Source organism: Pituophis catenifer, unplaced genomic scaffold (genome assembly GCF_029215685.1).
Source record: "Pituophis catenifer annectens isolate HBS135680 unplaced genomic scaffold, rPitCat1.0.hap2 SCAF_3, whole genome shotgun sequence".
Taxonomy (NCBI): Eukaryota; Metazoa; Chordata; class Lepidosauria; order Squamata; family Colubridae; genus Pituophis; species Pituophis catenifer.
This window is the reverse complement of record NW_027256883.1, coordinates 26,149,803-26,173,277: the sequence shown is the minus strand read 5'-3', so window position 1 is coordinate 26,173,277 and position 23,475 is coordinate 26,149,803. Positions and strand designations below refer to the sequence as shown.

Genomic DNA, 23,475 nt, shown 5'->3' with positions numbered 1-23,475 from the left:
TCCTTCCATTTCATCAGAGGTAGAGTAAGAACGAAGAACATACACAAGCTTTTTCCAATTATGGCAGCAGCTTCTTTCCTAGCTTGGATCCTGCAGTCACATAAAAGTATAAGCTTGTTTTAATAAAAAGGTATATACATTTAATGATATCAACTTAGAGATCAAAAACTAGGAATAAATAATAGCCTAATAAATAACAAATGGGTGAAAATTTGTCAAAAGGAAGCCAGTTCTTTACCAATATTTATGGCTGTCTTCCAAACTTTGCAAATGATGTACTGTATTGACTTTCTTATCTGATAAAAGAAGACTATGTATTTGTTTTGTATTGAAGAGAGAAGTTGTAGAACTCTGAGGAGGGAACTTTGTTGAAATTGGGTGAGAGGTAATGAAGTAATTGGTCAGTTTCCATCTGCAATATATTCAAAATAAGACTTTCTTCTTAGTATCTAAAAGGTTTTCTCAAATTATATCAGATTGTCACATAAAAATATTAAATACTTTTAAAATGATAAGAATGTGCTATATGAAGCATGAAAAGTTTACATATTAATTCCCTTAACAGTACTTAACAGTAACATACGAAGTGTATATATTACCGGGTGACAATAGTCATTTAGCACAAACGTGATTTTATAGTCCATAGACGCTAAATTAACTACAACCTCAAGTGAGGGAGTGTTCCTAGACAGCTAGGTATTGCCTGCTTCTGATTGACAAATGATTGTGGCTTCTTATGTTTGCTGTGAAGTGAACCTACCCAATCAGGACAGGATATTATTTGAACACCAGGAGGCACTGTGCAAAGCAAGATGTGTCTAATTACACACCAAGCCTTAGTAACCAATCAATTCTTGGTCACCAAAAGAAGCCAATGGAAAAGCATTAATGGCATCTTTTTTTAGTTGGATTGTGCATTAAACACCTATTTTCTGCCCCATATCCATTTCTGCCTCCTAAAAGAAGCAACAGTTTTCTTCCTGGCCATACTTTGAGGACCAGAGGGGGGGGGGGAAACTGTGGTCAAAGAGCACAAATACATATCCAGGAGATAGATATTCTGGCAGCCAGAAAAATTGCAGAAGCCATGTGAGCAAGCCCAGGCAACTTGCAAAATATGTGGGTGATGCGCAGAAACATAAATGCCAAAGAACCAGCAGAAGGTTGGTTCAGAAGGCCCAGGAATGCAGACTCTGTCAATCGCAAGCACATGAATGGTGTTGCAAGTAGCATGCAAGAGGACCGAAACTGAACAGCCCCAGTTGAGCAATCCAGCAACTGCTTCCAGACACCAAAGCAAAATAATGGTCAAGGTACCAGCTGCAGTGACTTTCCAGCAACCTATATGAACATTGGGCAACATCAATAGAGGGGACCCTCAAACATCCAGGTTAACACTGAGTCGTATCAATAATGGCAGCCATCTGACAAACAGGATTCTTTGCAGAGGTTAGCAAGAGAGCATAGGAGTGGCAAGCATATGAGATGGATTCTGCTTCTTCCTCTCCACCAGAATGGCAATATGAGAATTGCTCAGGGCTGGGGAAGAGCCCTTTGGAGTGTAGATACAATCCAGCTTGATGGCTTCCATTGAATAAGTTCTTCTTGGGCACATCTACTCACACAAAACATGAGAAATTTCACCTTCCTCTTTCTCCACAAATAAGGCAATTTCAAACAGTAGTAGTATACTCAATATTAAGCCACTTAACAGGGAACAACAGCTGCTCCAGAGCACACAGGAAGAAAGGCAAGGAAGTCAAATCCAGAAGCTCAAGTAGTGGATCCTGCCCTTTTGCTACCTCTGTCTACCTGCAATCCTTTTCACCCTCGGCCTTTGTATTCAATGAGGAAAAAAGGAAGGAATCACAAGAGACACCAGAAGCCTAATTCTCATGAAGCTTACACTAAGAGAAAAATCCATTTAGAGGATGGTCACACAACTTGCACCTTCACATCCATCACTGTACTAATGCTAGAATGTTTGGAAGGAATCTTGGAGGCAATTATTGAGTCCAAAGTCCTTCCCTGTATAGGAATCCACTACTACAGCATGTCCAAGAGATAAGATCATCCATCCTCCATTCAATGCTTCCAGTGAAACATCCTACCACCTTCCACAAAGTCTATTCCATCATCCATAAATAAAACCTTATGTCCATACGAAATCTGTTTGCTTGTAATTCACACATGTTCTAGTTTGTTAATGTGCATTCTAAATTTCAGTGTTCTAAACTGGTCACTATTTTAAGCAGGGAGTAACACAAATTGAAAAGAACAATGGCTTGTCTTGATCTTTATATTATACTTCACTAAGAGGCAAGCTTAGATTTCATTTCCCTTTTGGGAAGCTGCATCATTCTATTGGTTCATGTTCAGCTTGTGATCCATGAGGAAACCGAGATCCCTTGTTGTATACTATATACTGTTGCCCAGTATGGTTTCTGCCATTCCATATTCTTGTCTTTTTTTTTTCTCCAAACACAAAATTGTTTGCCAGTTGAAATTCATCTTGTTGGATTCTAGCCATTGTTCCAGCTTGTCAAAAGTTCTTTTGAATCTTGTGTTTCCTTAAGGGGTTTGGTATCTTTATTTCATCTGCAAATGTGATATTTTTTTAACTCCTCCATCCAAATAATTTATCAATATGTATTAAATCAACTTAGAGGCTTGGTACAGAGCTGTCCACAGCCATAATAGAAGTAGGGACTGCATAGTGGTACGGCAAGATGCAATTGTATTCTCTTGTACAAAATCTCAGATTTGGATTGGGAGCCAACTAGATGGATTGGGAGTGTCATATATTCAGCTGGAGCTTCTTGATTTCCCTAGAAATTTGCAAGTAAGCAAATCTGCCTCTTTAGTATAAGATTTCTAAGAAAGTTTTGTGCCTTGGGAGTCTACTAGAGATCCATCATTAATCTCTACTGACTCTCTCTAGGAGTGCTATTGCAGAATATTCCTTCCCTGACAATTCCATCTTTGGTGATTGAAAACAGTAGAACTTACCAGGAAATACCATTCTGATCACTCAATGATAGACCTATCAGTCTGATCCTGCAGAAGGAGAGAGAATTCATCAGTGCAGACATTAAAAAATCTACATTATTCAATCTTTCTGTTTTATTATTTTTATATATTGTTCTTCCATTTTTCTGATGCTTTTTTGCTGGTAATTTTATACGTTAAAATTAAACAATGGGTAATCTTCATTGAGCAACTGCCTCATTTAGCAACTATTTGGTTACAAACTGATAAAAAAGTAATTTTGAGATGACTCATGTTTACATCTTTTGCAGATCTGTAAAGCTGAAGTAAGTTCATAAGCACAAATGCAGTTTCACTTAGCTCCCATTTCATTTAGCAACTACGGTTCCAATCCCAACTGTGATCACTAAACGAGGACTGTCCTCCTAACTTAACTCAGTATCCATGAATGTAAGGGAGGAGTTTCCTTCTTAGAATAGGAAGGATTTTGAACACCTCCCTTTCAGCTAGGTAGAGAAAGAAATAATGCCTTTTTGTCCATCCTTTAGTGATTCCAATGATACTTCCTGTAAGTGTAACAATTGTTTTTGCTATTTCTTAATTTGATTTAAATTAGTTGCATGGAGTAAATTACTTCCATATGCAAATTAAAGAATATTATACATACAGCTGGAACTTACTTTTCTTTCTTGTTGAAATAGCTCTTAATTCTCAATATTTGATTCAGTTATTTCTTCGGATATGGGAGATGTTACAGAGAAATAATAATTAAGCCTGAATTCTAAATGAAACTTGCATAAAATTACATGTGACAGCAGCCTAGTATATTGAGATACAAAATATAGTGTTCATTCTAATGAATGTTATGTTGTTTCAGAAATTTATTTAGGTAGGATATTTAAAAAGTTAAACTTAGCATTTTATACTATTAAATTATATGACTGATAACTTTTCATCACAGCAAAGAAACTTCTGAAAAATATTACTGTCCAATTCAAGACAACCAAATATAAGACATAAGATAAAATAAGACTGGACGACCTTTTATAACAGAATAGATCTGGAAATATGGTCAATCAGTGAAGATCGTCTCCTCCCTGCAGCAAAATTTCAATTCAATTACACAAAGAAAAGGCTGGTGATGTACATAGAATGGCAAGTCTACATTCAATTAATTCCACCTCTTAGACTCATACATAGGAAGATAGTTTATAAACAAGTAGATGCATTGATCAATTCAGTTTGGCAAACCAAGCAGTGATTACATCTATTAAGGCATCTTCACATCATTAATACTGGACAATTTTAACTGGAAAGAACTGGAAACTGGAGCTCTTTTGCTTTGTAAAGCTTATGTATGATGGTCCTTCCCCAATATGAAGCCTGGTTCTTGTACTGCTTCTCTGACACCAATAAAGCAGATGTGAAAGACTTCTGGAGGAGAGAATGTAATTCAGAATAATGCAACATAAATTCGAAGTCTACAAGTGTTCCATGCATTGTAAAAAGCCCTTTGTTCTAAGGACAGAAGACAGTGAAATAGTACTCAGACATTTATTTCAGGTATGTAGTTTACACACTCCATTGAGCAAACAAAAAATAGCAAATATACAAATATCATAACAAGCATTACCAAATAATGTATCTGACACTAGTGTTATAAGCTGATTAAAGAAAATAATCAAGGAGGCCAGAGAAGATGGCTGCGGCCCATAACAACCTTCTTCTCATGTATTTTCAGTAGCACCATAATGGCAATACTTACAAAAAAAATGCCTCATTCACACATACACACACAAAACCAAATTACTGAAGGCTTCTATGCCAAAATCCAAATCTTTTTCCTCTCTCTCTCTTGTAGGAGGGGCAGAGAGCATACATCATTATGACTCGTGTGGCAAACATTTAACAGTGCAGGCGCTTAAGTGAGCTTCAACTCGTGTTCAGCTGTACCATAAGCAGGACATGTGGCACACCCCTCCCTGCAAGCCAGCCATTTTTAGAGGCCATTTTTAAAGATGTGCAAGCTCTGCACTGTGCTTTTTTTTACTCCTGTGCATGTGATTTGCAAAATGATGTCAGAAAAGTTATCTGCTAAAAGCCTGAGTGAATCTTTGGTAGGCTAATACTTCAGTATTATGAATCCTATTAATCTACCACAGTTAGCTGATTCGCTGCAGTTTTCCTCTAGATTCCAAGGTGGCGGCAACTGACAACATTCTGGAAAACTTAACAGTGAAATCATCAGACCAGGCACTTATAAACCCAGTCTTTTCCAAAGGCACCAAGAATTAAACAGCATAACTGAAGTCCCCTGGTGAAGGTGACTGTATCAGGTTCTCTACTATGATAACAAATTAATTGCTCTTACATTGTACAAAAACTTTATACACCTTATATCGTAAACCTTCTATTTTGCTGTCAATTGGAAATATAATTAAATTACCCCCACTTTCTGATAAGGAGACGTCACTTTGCTACCTATTGTATATCAAGTACCAATTTCTTTTTAATTTAGTTATGCTATATGTCATAACCTTGCTTAAAGAATGTGTGTCAACATCACTTAACATAATGATATTCTTCTCCACATACAATTATCAGAACTTTTTTTTTTTTGGTATGGTTACAGCAACTCATTTTGACCAGAGGTTGGTTTTCCTGCTGTATACCTGAAATCCATACTGAGGTTTTATACGAAGCCTACAAGTGGCCAATTTTCCCCATTCAAGTTCACCAAATACAGACTTTCAGCAAAGTTATGGCAAAAATACAAAACATCAATATAATGTTTTATTGTAATGCACTTGTTATAATCTTCATGTCACTTCACATAGTTCCACGCAAGCCTTAATAGACATATATCCAAATGTAAGTTGCATTGAAGCCTTGCTTCTTAAAGTGGCCTGACAAGGCTCTTTAGTGGTAAATACATTTCTGCAGCACATAACAGGTTTAAATCTCCGTCTGAAGTGAAGTGTTTAACTCCATAACCTGGGGTGAATGGTTGTTGTTTCTTTCTTTCAATGTTTCACCAGTATTCACACCTGCACTATTGGAAGTCCCCTTGCAGGTGCATTCTTCAGCAATGTAACTCAGCTGGGGAACCTCTGAGTTTGGAGCAATTGGCATAAAGAGCAAGCTGCCCCCTTGGTGAGGAGAGTTTTCTAAGAGGTCATTTTCGACCTCTGGCAGAATGCTCACAGTATTAAAACGGGTGTGATAATCGCTGGAACCATGGCTGCACGAGGTTTTCATACTCTCCAGATCAGAACAACTAAACTCGGAAAAATGACTGGAGTGAGAGTCAGCTACAGACGGGACACTATCACTGAGAGAGGGAGAGTCAAATTCACTGGAGTTGGTGCTTTGCTGCTCCAACAACTGAGCATCCATGTCCTCTCTGGTTTCATTTATCTTCGTGCTATTCTTTTTTCTGAGTTTACCTTTGCATTTTTTCCCTGCTGATGATTCTTTGGACCACTTGGGGACACTTGATTTGTTATCAGACAAGCAGGCGGAAGAACTACCAGCGTTACTGCGGACTGCTGCACAACCATCATCCACGCTGCTGCTCCCACTGTTGTGTCTGAATTTTGCAGGTTTCGATTCAATGTCTACTTGTACCTCCATACTGCTACCATCTCTAAGTAAGAAAAAAGGATAACAGTTCTGTTTTATGATAGAACACCTGCAAACTCATCCCGGTTAAATTCAGTTATAAACAGCATTGTAAAACGCTTATGCAACAATTAATGCAAAGTTTGAAAAAAGATGTCCTATCTTGCTAAGAGGATGATTCATCAATATTACTTTTAATATTTCTTTTACAGAAACTATGTGGATTGTATATTATAAATCTGATCAGACCAAGACAAAACTAGGAGAGGTTTTGACTTTCAAATCACACTTTGGCTTCAGAGGTTGACACAGTTGAAATTTCCATACAATATGATCTGAGATACCTAAACTTCTGCATGCTATTAGAGTAGGCAAAATGTCTTCCTAGATATACAGATGCCAGAAGCTCATCCATTAAATTAAATTAAAAAACAAAATATACTCTGGACTTGACATAGACCAACATAGTTCAAACTTACCTGTCCAATGGAACATAGGAATTTATAATGGACCCAGCCATTGCTTTGGTGCTGGCATTGTCACTCACTGTTCCTAAGCTAACAGTGCCAGATTCGCCACTCAAACTGCATCTCTCCTTCTGCACATCTGCCTGGACTTCCAACCTTAGTGAAAATTCAGTATTAGCTCAATAAGTAACTTGCATTTTTCAATGTGACATATATTGAAATCTTTTAAATGTTTACCAGCCACCCAGTGAAGAATTCTCACAGCAAATTAGTAAAATTAATAAAAAAGTAAAATATCCCTTAATAAATTACAGTAGTAAATCCTAAAAAAAAATAATACATATGAGAAATAGCCAGAATTAAATTGTTACCTTCCAAATAATATAAGCAGTTAATTTCTAGTGTGGTAACATATCACAAGTTTTTCCATTTACAACAATCTCATTTTCATGCAAGTGTGTTTTCCCTAAACAAGGGATCCCCAACCCCCAGACCATGGTCAGCTACCAGGCCTTTCAGAACTGAGCCAAAGTGGCGGGCGAGCGCACACATGCAAGCAGCGAACAAGAATGTGTAGGTGCGGAGGGTGCATGTGCCCACTGAGCACATGGAACCATCCCCTTTCCCCTCTCTGCCAGTTCACAAAGCTGAAAAGGTTGGGGAACTCTGCCCTAAACCATAATCCAATAGTAAATATAAAAGCCATATATGCTAGAATTCCTATCTCTCCATACATATCACCGTCATTGGAATTGGAGTTCTTCTTTAATCCAACTAAATTTAATCACAGTTTTCAGAATGTATCCACAAGTATTCAAAAGATAGATGTTAGAATTTACAACAATCAGCTTAAACATTTACTTCATTGTTTATTATAGTTTATATAACAAACAGTCAATTAGATTTTAACACTTGGAATGCATTATCTTACCGGTTGAAGCAGTTGACCATTGCACTTCCTGACAGACTTCCTGTTATGCTAGCTCCAGCCAAAGCCATGGTGCTGGCTGTCTCACTCAGATTGTCTCGAATGGCTCCTATTCTGTCCATATGGCTGCCACTTGCACTTAGGCTTCCAGTCAATCCAACACTTTCTTCCCCTATACTAGGATTGTGACGTGCCTCTGCTACTGATGTAGTGTCTAAAATGGAAAAGGGAATATATCTTTTACTAAAGTTTCATATTATAGAAGGCTTTGCTTTTATGGAAGCTCCAGTAATAAAAATTGTAGTTTTTTTTTTCAATTCTTCAAGAACTGATGAGGGGATGTTGGTCTTAGATTGATACAATTACGATAGTAAGAAAAAATGCTGTCATCTTTTGATTGTAGGTCTAGGCTAGTGTAATGAGGAAATTGTATAAAATAATTTCCTAAACAGAATTGGATTTTCTCCTGAAAAAGAAGAATGCCAACCACAGAATAATGATCCTTAATATTTTCTAATTCTATTGTTATTCCAGAATTGGTACTGAGAAATAATAAAGTTGTTCTCTAAAACTAGATTACAATTTGGATCATTTCTATTTTCTGTTAGGAAACTAACATTTCACTAGTTAACATTATTTTATCCACCATTTTCAATAAAAAATTACCAAATCAAAATCACAGCATGGCAAGTGACACTAATATTGAATCAATGGCATTAGAACATTAAGAGAAGAAACAGTATCTAGAAAATGATTTCATCTATTTACTGCCTTGATAAATTAATACAGGGAAAGTTTAAGATATCATCAATAAAAGAAGGTATCCTTTAAGGCTGCTACTAATTGATTTTTTTTCTGGGAAGTGTAGGATTATGCAAATCACTACAGAACATAGCACACACTGCAAATAAAAAAAACATGTCTGGATATTAACTATATTTGACCAATAGGGAATATTACTTCTTTCAAATATATTCTGAACTGTGTATGTATATATGAAACAACTTGGCTATCTGTGGATTATGGTCTATAGAAGCTTGTAACTGGCTAAACCTAGGGCAGCAACTATCAAAAACAGAAATATGCAAAATATTTCAAATTTAAAAGTCCTCATTTCAAGGTGTGCTCTTTTTTGGTAGGGTAACAACAGCATAAGAATACTTCCTATGATATCAAAAAACTATTTTAAGATTGAAATATTTCCAATTGAAAATGTTTTCTACATTTCTGAATTGGTGTAGGGTTTCCTGTCTGGGCAGGGGGTTGGACTAGAAGACCTCCAAGGTCCCTTTCAGCTCTATTATTCTATTCTATTCTACCTCTCTCCAAAAAGGCCTCTATGCTTCTCCAAAAATGCTTTTGTAGACAGGCAGCCAGGCAAATATGATAACTAAATAAAGGTTTTCTTTCTTACCTGCTGCTGCATTTGTTCCACTCACAGTTATATCATTTTCATCATCAAATTCTATTCTGACACCCTTCCCATTGCCAGCTGATACGCCACAACCTCCACTTCGGCAGAGAGAAATGGGAACTACTCCATACACATAGGCCAGCATAATTGGGACTCCAATACCTATAAGGGAAACAATGTATAATACTGGGATTAGCACACCTGTCTTTTTTTTTTTAGTGATCACTGTGTATTTTTTAACTCCACTATTTAGCAAAGATAGAACAATAGAACAAAAAGGTAATTCTTATCATAGATATATAATTTTCATCATGGATATAAAAAGACAGTCAACCAAATTCTGCAAACTTATCCTGGTCTCAAGAATTCATATTTACACTGAGGTCTTCTGGTTCTCTATTCATTTCAAGAGCAATAAGGTCTGCATGCACAACCTTTTATCATGGCTTTTGGGATTATATTAATAAGGATACAGATATAGATTTAGATTGAAACACTACAAGACTCTAGTTTTCCAAAGCGGATTCTACCAAACTTGCACACCTTCCTTCTAGACCAGTGACCCCAAACCTGCGCTCTGCTGGCAGAACAGATGGGCTCTTAGGTCTTAGACTGCTGTTGATAAATGCTGGATCTATGCAAAATAAGATCTCATGCCCCCATGCTATGGACACCATCAAATGCAGACTTAATGTGTGATAGTGAGACCTGATTAGCCAGAGTTGGGAATGAGCCATGTGCTCTTCTGGGCCTCAGTCACAATGCTGAGGTTGGGGAAGATTTTATTTTATTTAAATTTATTGGCCGCCCAACTCCAGTGAAATCTAGGTGGAAGATTATGACTGATTATAAGTAACTATGCATGAAACTTAGTTGCACAGATAAGCTAGGGCTGGTTATGCGTACCATCTTGGACTGATGTTGGAGCTCCCAGGGCTTTCTATATTTATTGTGGCCATAAATTCTTGCATACCAATTTTATTCGTAATTACCCAGATCCTTCTTGGGAAGGATGGGTGGAGCAAAATGCCTGAAGACTCTTGGAATTAATTTACAGGTTTCCTTGCAGATGAAGTAGCTTATACCCTCTCTGGTTTTGATCCCATTGGGCAGAGTCCTCTAAGATGACCAAAGTAATTCCTTAGGATTTGATCTTGTGGAACATGATTAAGTGGAAAAGTTTCCTGTAGAATGGGTCCTGAAATATCTATGGCCCTCCTGGCTTCTTCAAGCTGCCAAGCAGGGTGTGTTAAAGCTTCGTCTGTTAAAGCTTTCGTGACTGACCGTATCCCTCAAGAAGATTCTGGATTTTCTGGATTCAAGAGATAGTTAGTGCTACTTAGATACTATACTGCCTGGTAGCACTGTCTCTTGGAGAAGGCTTTGCATTGTCTCCAGACTTCTCTTTTGAGGGAAGCTGGTGGGGAAGCAATTACAAAAGATTCTAGGGGAAACAGATTTATTCCAAGCAGGTTCAGGTCCAGGCATGAGATAGAAATGGGATCAATCACATTAGGAAAATATCTCTGTTAGGACTTTGATGAGGGATGTTCCCTTTCTCCATGTTACTAATAGATTCTTCAGCAGCATGCAGCATTATTTAGTTTCCCTCTAGATCACCTGTAAGAATTGAGTACTATTTTTTAGTGGTTCCATTCCTATCAATGTGGGCAGTTTCAAATGGCAGTCATAGGGGAGAATGTTCTTGATCATTCTAGCGTAGGGTACTATATGTTCTACCCCAAATTATTTAACATCTGTATGAAATTACTAAAACAAATCATTCATCAATTTTGGGCGAAGCATAGTCAGATGGAGATGCCACAGAAATCCTAAATCAATAATTAGAGGCTGTTAGGATGAGGTGAACCAGTAAGATGGAGTTCCTGTGGGTCACCTGAAAACTTTGGCACTGGCAGTTATTCTTGAAAGATTAATGCTTCCTTTGAAAGAAGTGATTGTCTGAGTTTTTCTTGGACTTGCAGCTACTGCTTAAAATGTAGGTGGACACTGTGACCAAGAGGGTCTTGGCCTTGTTCTCGATGGCATAATAGTTACATCCCTACCTAAAGAAAGAAGACTTGGCAATGGTAATTCATACCACAATCACCATTCAAGTGGACTACTAAAGCTACCTTTAGAAGTGCATATAATAGAGAAGCCAGAATGCTAGTAAAATAACCTTGCTATTATGGGGTAACTTTTAGCCCTACACAGCAGAGCACTGGGATACAACTAGACATTATCTTCCTAAAATGAATTCTGCTTGTCTGATCTGAACTTCTGAGGAGATTCTGTTAAGTGTCCATCACCCATGTGGAGCTTTTTTGGAATTCCCCACAATTTTGGAAGATCTTCCCCCTGCACAGCCATAATTAGGTTCTTCACCCCTTTCATTCTGCAAGGAACCATTTTATTCTACTGTGTCTTTTGTTCTTATTAATGCTGAGTAACCACAGTTAGGATGCTGCTTTTCCTCTGGCATTTATTGCTGGTTGCTTAGCCACGCAAAGTGTCTGCTGACAGTGGTGATTAGCAAATATAATTAAACAAACAAGCAAACTTTGGAGGAAGAATTACATTTTTCAAACTATTCAAGCACAAACTTTAAAAAATAGTCTCACTGCTAGATTACTCATCAATAATATTTTTTTAGTAATTTTTTAGTAAAATATAATGATGTTAATATAAATTACTGTATTCAAGAAAAAAAGATATTCCTAGACTTTGTCAGAAACTATACTTACCCACAGTGACTGCAGCTACAACTGGTGAAACAATTACAGATAAGGTTACACCACCTGCAATGGCTAAGTTCCTCTTATGCTTTGACATGTCTTTGCCTTCATAGCGATTATGAATCTTTATAAGAAAGAGGAAAAATGAAGATATTTTAGAGCAAATTCCATTTAATAACTGGTAGAAGAAATGATATACAGGAGTGATCAATATTATCTTTATCTATTTACTTGCCATTTTAAATTAATGCATTTAAAGATTTCATTGGTATAATCAAACAAGATGAGCAAACAATGTAAAAAAATCTGTTTGGATTTCTTTTCCTTTCCTGTTTAAACCTTTCCTCTACTATCAACCAATCAGCCCAACATCAATATCCAGGAAGATACTGGAAAAGATAATAAAAAAACCAGATCTGCCAACATCTAGAAACAAGTAAAGTAATAACTAGCAGTCAGCACGGGTTTGTTAAAAGCAAGATCATGCCAAACTAATCTTATTTCATTCTTCAACATAATGACTAAATTAGTAGACCAGCAAAATACTGTGGACATAATATACTTAGACATCAGCAAGGCATTCGACAAAGTAGACCACAACCTACTTCTTGGTAAACTAGAAAAAAGTGGGATAGATAGCATCACCATCAAATGGATTTGCAACTGGCTGACAAACCATACTCAACGAGTAGTCCTTAATGGGTCTAAATCTACATGGAGGGAAATAGTGGGGTACCACAAGATTCCGTCTTAGGCCCAGTACTCTTCAATATCTTCATAAACAACTTAGATGAGGGAATAAGAAAGGGAACTTACCAAATTTGCAGATGATACTAAGGTGGCAGGAATAGCTAACACTCTAGATGATAGGCTCAAGATCCAGATGGATCTTGACAGACGAACACTAGGCCCTATCTAACAAAATGAAATTCAGTGTAGAGAAAAGTAAAGTCTACACTTAGGAAAAAAAAACCAAAAGTACATATATAGACTGGGTGAAACCAGGCTTAATAGCAGTAACTGTGAGAGGGATCTTGGAGTCTTAGTGGACTAGATAAATATGAGCCAGCAGTGTACAGCCGCAGCCAAAAAAGCCAATGTAATCGTAAATTACATTAACAGAGGGATAATCAAGATCAAGTGAGGTACTAATACCACTCTAGAAAGACTTAGTAAGACCGCACCTAGAGCACTGCATCCAATCTTGGGCATCACACTATGAAAAAGATGTTGAGACTCTAGAAAAAGTGCAGAGAAGAGCAACCAGGATAATTAGGGGACTGGAGACTAAAACATATGAAGACCGGTTACAGGAATTGGGCATGGCTAGTTTAGTGAAAAGAAGGACCAGAGAAGGGGAGACATGATAGCAGTGTTCCAATATCTAGGGGGCTGCCACAGAGAGGAACAGGTCAAGCTATTTTCCAAAGCACCTGAAGGCCAGACGAGGAATAATGGATGGAAACTAATCAAGGAGAGATTCAATCTGGAAATAAGGAGAAATGTTCTGACAGTGAGAACAATCAACAAATGAAATAGCTTGCCTTCGGAAGTTGTGGGAGCTTCATTACTTGAGACTTTCAAGAAGAGATTGGATTACCATTTGTCAGAAATGGTGTAGGGTCTCCTGCTTGGGTGGGGGGTTGGACTAGATGACCTACAAGGTCCCTTCCAACTCTGTTAATCTGGGTTTACAGTCTTTGGTTAGTTTCTTCTCTCTAGGTCTCTTGACTCAAGGCTAATTCCCTGATTGATTTCTCCTCTTTGACTGCTGGCAGTTTCCCAACAATACTAGAATCACTGGTCAGAAATGGATGGTAAATTCCTTTAATATGGATTCCTGTCCCAAGCCAGAAATTTATATTCATAGATGTAAATGGTCTTCTTTGATTATAGTTATGAAACACTATGCCATGCATGTTCAACTATATGGTTGGTATCTGGTTCAAATCCCATATTTATCAATAATTTCTTGGGAAATCACTTTTCTTTGTGGGAAAAGGACTAGGAAGAGCCTGACAGAAAACATTTTGTGACCAGAGAGAACTTTATGGGAATCATTTTGTATTGGTAGCTAAGGATGTCACTTGGTCCTCCATGAAAATTGACAAGTTTGCAAGTGACTGACTTCTACAGTTTTTACTGCAAGAAATTTTTTTTTAACGCTAAGCTATGAAGTTATGTCACAGCATAGTCATAACATGAATCCCATTAAAATAAAAAAAAAATGCATGTTATCAGAAGGGCAATGAGATGGTATGATAAGTGTCCCTAGATAAGAAACAGCAAGGTTTGGAACCACCATTGGAAAAGAATTCATCCATGATAAATACTTTTCATATTTCATAATGTTTGGAGCCTCAATAAAATTTCATCTGGATGATAGACAGTGAAGAATAAATGTGGTTTTTAAAGTAAAATACTGTATCACTATTTTTTGTTTTCAAAAGTCAAAATCAGAATGTTCAATTGCACTTGGAAATTGAATTGACAGCTATAGAATAATTGGCTAGAATCGTTAATAACTCTCATCCTTGTATTGCTTCAATGTCTACTATAACCTCATCAGGTTGATACTCCAGAGGAAAAATATATTTAAAAAAGAAGACAAAGAACAAGTAAAAACTTATATGAAAAAAATACTTTAATAAACAGAGTATGCTATAATAACAAGCAAGTTCCATTGAAAAACATGTAGATTTCAAAAGCAATTCAGTTATCTTACCTTACGTCCCACATATACAGGAATTCCAATAATCATTGCTGGAATAGCAATGCCTGCTATTAAGGCAATTCCTACAGGTGCACCTACAAGTGTTCCAAGTTGCCAAAGAATTTTCTTCTTCCGACTCCATGGTTTTTTCCCCCAGAATGTACAGCCTGATGGACTGTGAATTTTCCATACGTAAGATTAAGCAGTGAAAAATCTTCAGTAATCAAATCCTTTAACTTAGACTATTACTAACCCATATACTAACATGTCAATATCCAATATCATCTTGATATATACAGTCTCAGCAAATAGCATTTTAAAATATGGACATCAAATCATATCTTTTTGTCAGGTACATCAGAGTAACAAAATTCAGCCCAAAGACACATTTCTTAGTCTCATAGCCTTCCTCTATCTGGTGCCCAAAGACACAGGGATTATAATTTACAACACTCTCACCCAATATTAGGCAAGCTGGCTTGCAATCTAACTAAATAAAAATCTCTTTAAACCTGAATAGTCAGTTGAGATTTGACTCTTCTAAAATTTAACCAATAAACAAGTGGCATGTTCTCAACTAATCCTCAAGATTTCTAATACTGTTTGTTGGTGGATCAGTTAGGGTGGGGAGAAGGGCCCTGGGTCAGTGTTTACTCCTGGCAATCGCCTGGACTAGCTCTTGCAGTTTTTTAGGTACAATTTCTGGAAGTGGTTTGCCATTGCCTTCTTCTTAAGGTTGAGAATGAATCACTGGCTCAAGATCATCCAGCTGGCTTTGTGCAAATTAAGATAGAAACATAGGTCATATCCTCACAGTTTCTATTCCCCTGCCTCAGCCAGTAGACCAAACTGGCTCTACCGCATGATCTCAACATTGGCATAGTCTGTTAACAAGAAGAATGATTAATTTGCAAAAGATTTCTCTGAACATGCAGAACAGGAATTCAAAGGGAAAGTACTGTGACATACAGTATTCCCCTGCAGGAAGTTATTTCCGTATGTTCTGCTATAAATAGATGGGTCTCTCTGCATTTGCTCATCATACTATACAGTCCTTTAATACATACAAAATCCTCAAAAACCACATACTTCATTTCACTAAATGCCCATGCAAAATGGATTAAGAGATTCAGAGGGCCCTGCCCTTTTGCACCTTCCTGCAGGCTGTTAAAACCTGGCTTTTCCCTCCAGGCATTAGGGAGAAGCTATTAGAAGAACCCAATATACATGTATCTTTCTGTCAATCTGATATAAAATGGACAACTGTACAAATGTTTTAAATAAATGTGTTGCCTCTTTTTTTCCCCTTCGGTACTGATTTATTTTAATGGGGTTGCTATGGGAGGGAATCTGTAAATTGATTGTTAGCTGCCTGGAGTTATATATTTTTCTTTAATCTTTAATATAGTTTTTTTATTAATTTGTAATATGACATACAAAGAGAATAAAAAAGTAAATATTAGGGAAATTAGGGAAGGAAAAAGGGGAGTGGATAGTGGAGGAAAGCAAGCGAAAAAGAACAAAAAGGCATTGACTTCTGACTCCTTTGGTGCAGTAAAATAAGGCATCTACCTTTTTCATAATAATATAAACTGGCCATTTCTATAACAACAAATCTATCTAATCGGTAAAACCCAAAATCAGTTTCATTTTTTTCCCACCTCAAGCACAAAATCCAGAAGTGGTTTCCAAATAGAAATAAAGGTATTTGTGTTTTTTTCTTTAATCAAAACAATCAATTTAGCCATCTCAGCCAACTCCATCAGTGTTTGCAGCCATTGCATCCATTGTGGGGATTGAGGTGACCTTCCATTTCTCCTGGAGTTATGGGCAGCCATAAAAGTTTTCTAAATAAATGCTTTATCTAACTCCAGAAAAACAGCAGTTTTGAACTAGCTTTGCATGTTTATTTCCTACTATTTCCCATACATACCTTAAGTAATGCAAGTCTGAGATCTCCTTCATACATAACCAACAGAATTCACAACCACAGACAGCACATGTCATGTGATTGCAACTTCCATCGTTCATCTTTATGATATAAGCAGCACAGCGAGGGCATGGCTTTATGTCATCAGCTGTTTAAAATAAAGAAGTACAATAGCAACACTGATCGCAAGAAAAATAAAAATTAAAAATATATCACATCTGAGATCCAACAAACACCCAATACAGAAAGATAATTAAATATACTTAAGTAAAACTCTAACGTAAACATTACACAGAACTTTACAAATTATTCAGCTTTAAAATACTCAATCATTTAATTCAAAACTACTCTGATGAGATTTTTTTCAATATCCAATGTAAAAGCATAAAATGCAGACTATCATAGATAATATAGCTCAAGTTGCAAAATGATAATGCAAGCATAAAAAACCTCTTTAAAATAATTTTAAAAGTGCTTCCCATTCTATATTTAATCAGTCCATATGATATCAATTAATAGTGATATTAGAAGGAAGAGCATTCTTTTCAGTTCAGGTTATTTCCCATCTTTCAGAGTACTTATTTTCTTCATAGGGAAAAGAGCAAAAGATTCTCTCAATGGCTTATTTCCTTTTTCTTCATAAGGAACTTTTGCTGAGTTATATACAAAGTAACTACTCCCTTTTTTCATGTTCCAAGAGGCGGGAATATAAACAGATCAAGGGCCTAGGTTAGAAGTTTGCATGTCAGTGGTTCTCTATCTCAGCTGTAAGAGACTCTATCTCTTCAAATTCCAGTTAAATCAATATTCGTATAGTTTAAACAACTCACGCCCCCATAACAAAAACCTAAGTTTGGACATTAAGAAACCATAATTTTCTAGATTCATATGACATAATAAATGAAGAGTGCAAAAAGAATGGGCTGATATCCATATCCCTCCAGTATAAAGTGGCTTTCTGTTCAGCTTCTGGTAAGTTTGAAGGACAAAGCCAATGCCTTAAGCCTTCCAGATATTTAAGGCACACATTTTAAGGCTCAAAACCTTCTCTCAAGTAGAATCTTTGTCATTGTCCCACCTTCTGAATATGGTTACTAATATGCTGTGCAAAATTTAGGGGGTGCTTTGGGAGCCAACATAAACTTTCCAATCTTGTTCTGAATCAGAAAGTATGTTTTATAAACCTTCATGCTGGATCAAGTCAAAACTAAGCAAATATTTGTTTTATCCTAACATCTGAACTCAGCCAGTGTGTGATCTGTTACCAGACATTTCAAACCAAAAGTTCTATCAGTTGTCAGATCTTTTCATTGATTGCATAAGCTAATTATATCCACCATGCCAAATACTAGCAGCACATTGTTTCAGTACATTCTACACAACTGTACAATTTTGCACTAATATCAACATACAGAAGAAAAGATTTGTATCTTCCTTTTTTCAGTATCAGTAACTGATGAGTAATCTAGCAACTCAAGATGTAATGTAAAAATATTTCTAACATTTAGATTGAAACAATAAATACCTGCAGCTCCAGACTCCTGACTATAGCTAATGGATGAAGAACGAATTGTTCGTAAACGTAGACTTTGGGCTCTTTCCTGACGAGCAGCATCACAAGTCTGGTTAGGATGCCAAATCTGCTTACAGTGGTAGCAAAATTCAGTTCCACAGCCTTCACGCCCACACATAAGTTTTGGACAGCTTGCACAGCCAAAAGCAATGACTGCATACCTTAAATATTCAAAAATAGATGGAAGAGTATTTATTCTCTGTACTAAGATAAAGCGTCCCTCAAATTATTCTAGACGTCTGGCAATTATGTGGATAGATCCATGTTTTCTTGGCAACAATGTAGAAATAGTCAGGAATTGCCTTCTTCTAAGATTCCCCCCGCAAAAAATTCCTAGTTTACTCTAAGCCTGGAATTTTTACTCTTATCAAAGTATTAACTAGTTTTTTTTAATTTTAACTTTACTGAAAACAGCCTAAGTCAATCAGGTACTGTCATATGCTGCCACTTTCTCAGTTCTACAGACTGCCAATTTAAATAGCTGAGTTGCTATTATGAAACATCATCCTTTATAAAAGTAAAAACACAATAACATTTATAGAGCTCTAGTTAATCTCATAGGATATATTTTTGGGGCCCTAGTTTGTTAGGGGCAATATGCTGACACTATAAACCACTTAGAGAGGGCTATAACGCATTGTGAAGCAGTAAATAAATCTAAGTGCTATTGCTATTTTGGGTCTCGACTCTAATTCAGCAAACATCATTGTGCTGTTCTGCAAGATTGAAATTATTGTTTCAAATAAAATAAATTGAAATATAGTTTTTGCTTAACGACTGAAGTTATGATGGGCCCCCAAAAAACTTACAACCTGTTCTTGAAGTTACACACCCATGGTCAGTACCATTCCAAGATACAAGTACTGAATGAATGAATGGTGGCAACGATCAGTCCTTGGAGTTTCAATTCCCAAACACCCTTCCAGTCACATAACTGCAATCTGGAAGCTTGATAATTTGTTTGCACTTATGACCAATTGACAAGGGCCTTGTCTATGATCACAATCTATTGGTTTCCCCAGAAAGTCACTGGGACAATCTTTCCCATCCACATACCCTCCCATAGCCCTTCTGCTTGTCCCAGCCAAGCACTCCTACATACACCCTTTCTGATGCTCATTGCACCTCCCTTGCACCCACTCTGACCTACACAGCATCTCTTGCATACTCCTCACACCTTCACCAACTCACGTGGCACTTCTCATGCCCTGGTGCCTCTCATTCACCCACTTATATCTTCTTTGACTCGCGTCTCTTGCACACTTCACATCTTACCAACTCAAGCCGCACCTCTTGTGCACCCCATCACATCCACCCTGACCCTTCCTCTCACCTTCCTCCCCATCCCTCATTGCACTGCATTACTTGTGCCTCTCCTTGCACCCCTATGCTCCTTCCCCCACTCAGCAGCAGCCATTTGTCTACTGGAAGGCCTGGGACTTGCTGCCAGCTTCCTCATTATTTTTGTGGGAAGCTGGCTGGAAGTTGCCTCACCTAATAACCAGGGGATTCAGTGAAAAACTGCAAGCAGGACTTCAGGAATGGTTATCGCTAAGCAATGTGGTCATGCTTTATGGATTGCTAAGCAACAGATTCCAGTTGCAGTTATAAATCCAATTATAAATCAAGAACTGTCTGCAAGCAACTTCAGCCTTGTTACTGACAATCCAGTATATTTGTATATTAGTGACTGCATGACTTCTGTAGATGCCATATGCTAAAAAAAATAAAAACTGAGAATTCAGAAAAAAATTTGCTGTCTCTCTCACACAGTCATAATTGGATTATTACTGGTTGAACTTTAATCAAAAGTTCTATGAAAATATTATATTGTAAAACATACTAACAAGCCAACATTATGTGATATATAAATATCTTATCTGAAATGTGGTAGTGATTATATTTTATATGCAATAGTAGGATTTTGCCTTAAATGTTATATCAAAATAAAGTATTAAAGAACCACAATACTTTAGAACAAATTATCAAGTTCTTTTATAGTTGTGTGCATGTGAACGGAATTCTATGAATTAATAAATTCATATGTGGTATTAGAACCATACATAAATGATAAAAACACATAATTGCAGTTATCTGCAATATTTTGAAACAAGTATAATTATCCTAAGAGAAACATGTTATACAAAATATAGGCAGCATGGATATGAATGTAAACTATAAAGCCTTCCAAATTTAATTGCCCTATTCAGTCTCAAAATGTACAGTTTATTATTTTCTTCGCTATTTAGTATTTAAAAGAGTTGCAACAATATGAAACCATGTTTAATATTTAAATACATTCCTCTGACATTAAGCAAAAAGTGGATTTTGCTCTCTTAAAATTTTACTCTGATCTAACAGTTGCCTCTTGTAATATGAACATTTTTGTTGCCAATTATAATTATACCAACTTTCACAATTTATATTCTAAAAACTCTTAACTTTGCTATTAAAAAATAAAAAATGTGAAGTTAAAAATGTTTAAGCACTAAAGGATAAGCTAGAATTCCACACAGATGAGAGGGTGGGTTGGTACAGAAGAGTGGGGCCACCTATTCAGGATATGAAGTACAGGAGAGGGAAATCTCTTTCTATGAGCTTAACGTACAAAGACCTTCTTCCAGAACGCAGCAAGTAAATAATCTGCGTGGAAAGCTACCTACTTTAGAGGCTGCATTAAAACTTGACAACTTCCTTTAATATTCTGCAGTGTGAAGTGCTAGCATGAGAAGATAGGAGAAGTGGAATCTGTTTCTCATTTCTCTAATCTTTCTGCTATTAAAGTAACAGCAAGTTATTTTTGAATGTCAAAAGGAAGAATCAAAAACCTGAAATACAGTACAAAATCAGAACATTCTGGTAAGCAAGACATTATATACAAGCAATTTAATAATCAAGAAAGGATAAAATAGAGCTCTGGGTACAAAAATGCATCACTTACCCACAGTCTGGAGCCGGGCACCACCTACAATCAGGGTCTGCAACAAGCCACCGTCTAAGCATAAACTCTTCATATTTTTCCATCAAGATGTCATCATTTAAAATTAATCGAATGTCATGGGGATTAAATCTCTCAGAGCATTCTGGACAGCTGATATTAACTCTGCTCTCTGAGATTTCTATCCGGAGATACTGACGCAAGCAATCCACACAAGATCTATGGTGACAAGTCATTATTTCCGGAAACCTCTCCTTAGAGTGCCGCAAAAGGCACAAGGGACATTCTATGAAATCTCCCGTCTGCTTACTACAGATGGCTGTTCCACTGTCTGATGACATATAGGCAGATAAAATAGAGTTCTTGTCTGGGCATATTTCTGAGTGTATAGTTTCAATACTTGCAATCCCATCGACGCCGCCATTTATATCCTTGGCTTTATGTTTCGTATCCCTTTTCCTTCGAAAAAGAGATCCCAGTGAAATTCTTCTTTTCTTTGGTGCCTTTTTAATGGAAGGCAAGCTTACAGAGGAGGCAGTAGATTGCAGGTCCCTATCAGATCCCATTTGCCGATGTAAACTCATGGCTGCAACATTCATCAGAAATGGATCAAAGAATACATGCAGCTATGACCATTTTAAAGACAAAAGCACTATTGAAAAGCAGCATATTTAAGTCACAGAAGGAAAGGTAACTTAAGTCTTGTTATGCATGGTCAGATCTTGTTCATTCAGCAAATTCTTCACAATATGTAATCGACCCCAAAATGCTCCTCAGCAATTCTGGAAGAGATAGAAGAGACACATAAAAATTGATGCCCCATTCATTTAGATCCATTGTTATTTGCAAAGGCTTGATATTAGTCTGCTTATTCATTTTACAATTACCTAATCCTCCACCCCACCTTATTTGCTTCATCCACCTGTTGCATGTCTGTCAATTAGCAAGAGAGCAAGTAAATGAAATTTCCAGATTCCCAGTTGTCATTTTAAAAGAAAAAAAACGATAGTCATGGGGCAACATATGTAGGTATTAATCTATTTTGTAAGAAAGGTTTGTTCTCACTTTCTAGGATTTTTAACCAGTGAATTGCCAATCCTAAAATTGATACTATTAGAAGAAGAAAAATCCAGACAGACATTTTTTAAACTTTACAAATGGGAAATATTTACAGCACCAATTAAAATAAAAAAAATAAAATCTAGTGTTCTGGTGATATGTCTAAAGTTAAAGACATCTTTCAAGATTTCAGTTCTGAGTAACAGCACCAATACAGTATTCTTGGTAACAGAATGAAAGTGGGTTGCCACAGCTTTCTCTCCAAAACTGAACACAATGGGACCAAGCTTGGTGCAAGCCAGAAAACAGAAACAGAATAAAATACAGATGCATTTGATAAAGAGGATGGAAAGAATTCCAGAAATTGTGCCCTGCATTGAGTAGGGTTTTTGACAGTATAAGAATGCTAGGTGCTGCTTTCTTGAAAGATTTTCCACAAACTTACACACAGTAATTTTTAGTTTCTGCTTGTGGCTTTTCAGGTCAAAGCTATCATTATAAGGAAAAAGAAATGAACAGGAAATCAACTTAATAGTGACATCTAAAATGTCTATCATATAGAGAAAAAAATTAAACTACTGATTTCTTCTATTATTTCTTCCAAACCAAACCAAAATCAAAAATGTACAGCTATGAATTTGTGAGGAACAAACATTTAGTTTAACTTTCTACATATGGAGAAAGGAAAGTAATTTAGAAATTCTGAGAAAGACACAATATGCTTCTAATCTAAAACAGTAATTAACCTTTATTTCTTGCAACTAAAAATGACAGAAAATGTTTCCTTGCATTAATAAGTTCCTTTAAAAAGTCAAATTTCCAAATAGGTCATTTGTTACAGTAGTAGTAATTGAAGTTCAGAAATAAAGGGAGGAGGCTATGATAATAGATCCTTCCTAAGTTATACTATAGCCAAAAAATTAAAAAAGCAATAATAGATCAATCTTGTGCAGTTAGAAACTAATTAAGGAACCAGATTCAACATGAGAGAACATGTCTATTACAGACAGGGCTATTGGTCATTTATTTTAAGCCTGGAAGCCAAAAGAATTTCTTTCTCTCCTGCCAAATTATCCAAATTTGTTCCAAACTGAAAATATGTTTTG

At 36.6% G+C, this 23,475-nt stretch overlaps 1 protein-coding gene across 5 annotated transcripts in view; it reads right to left on the bottom strand.

Moving 5' to 3' along the window:
- RNF19A (ring finger protein 19A, RBR E3 ubiquitin protein ligase) overlaps nt 1–23,475 on the bottom strand; it is a 39,809-nt gene continuing 16,334 nt past the window's right edge. For 3 of the 5 annotated variants that reach the window (XM_070940428.1, XM_070940427.1, XM_070940429.1), the window contains 9 exons: nt 21,314–22,092; nt 18,325–18,533; nt 16,803–16,947; nt 14,882–15,044; nt 12,166–12,280; nt 9,419–9,580; nt 8,008–8,218; nt 7,089–7,232; nt 4,529–6,634 (listed from right to left, as the gene is read on the bottom strand). In XM_070940428.1, coding sequence (XP_070796529.1) covers nt 5,944–6,634; nt 7,089–7,232; nt 8,008–8,218; nt 9,419–9,580; nt 12,166–12,280; nt 14,882–15,044; nt 16,803–16,947; nt 18,325–18,533; nt 21,314–21,909 — 2,436 coding nt within the window. In that variant the 5' untranslated portion in view covers nt 21,910–22,092 and the 3' untranslated portion in view covers nt 4,529–5,943. Of the gene's footprint in view, nt 91–3,009; nt 3,058–4,171; nt 4,423–4,528; nt 6,635–7,088; nt 7,233–8,007; nt 8,219–9,418; nt 9,581–12,165; nt 12,281–14,881; nt 15,045–16,802; nt 16,948–18,324; nt 18,534–21,313; nt 22,093–23,475 lie in introns of those variants that run through there. The other 2 variants (XM_070940431.1, XM_070940430.1) reach the window with 2 other exon arrangements.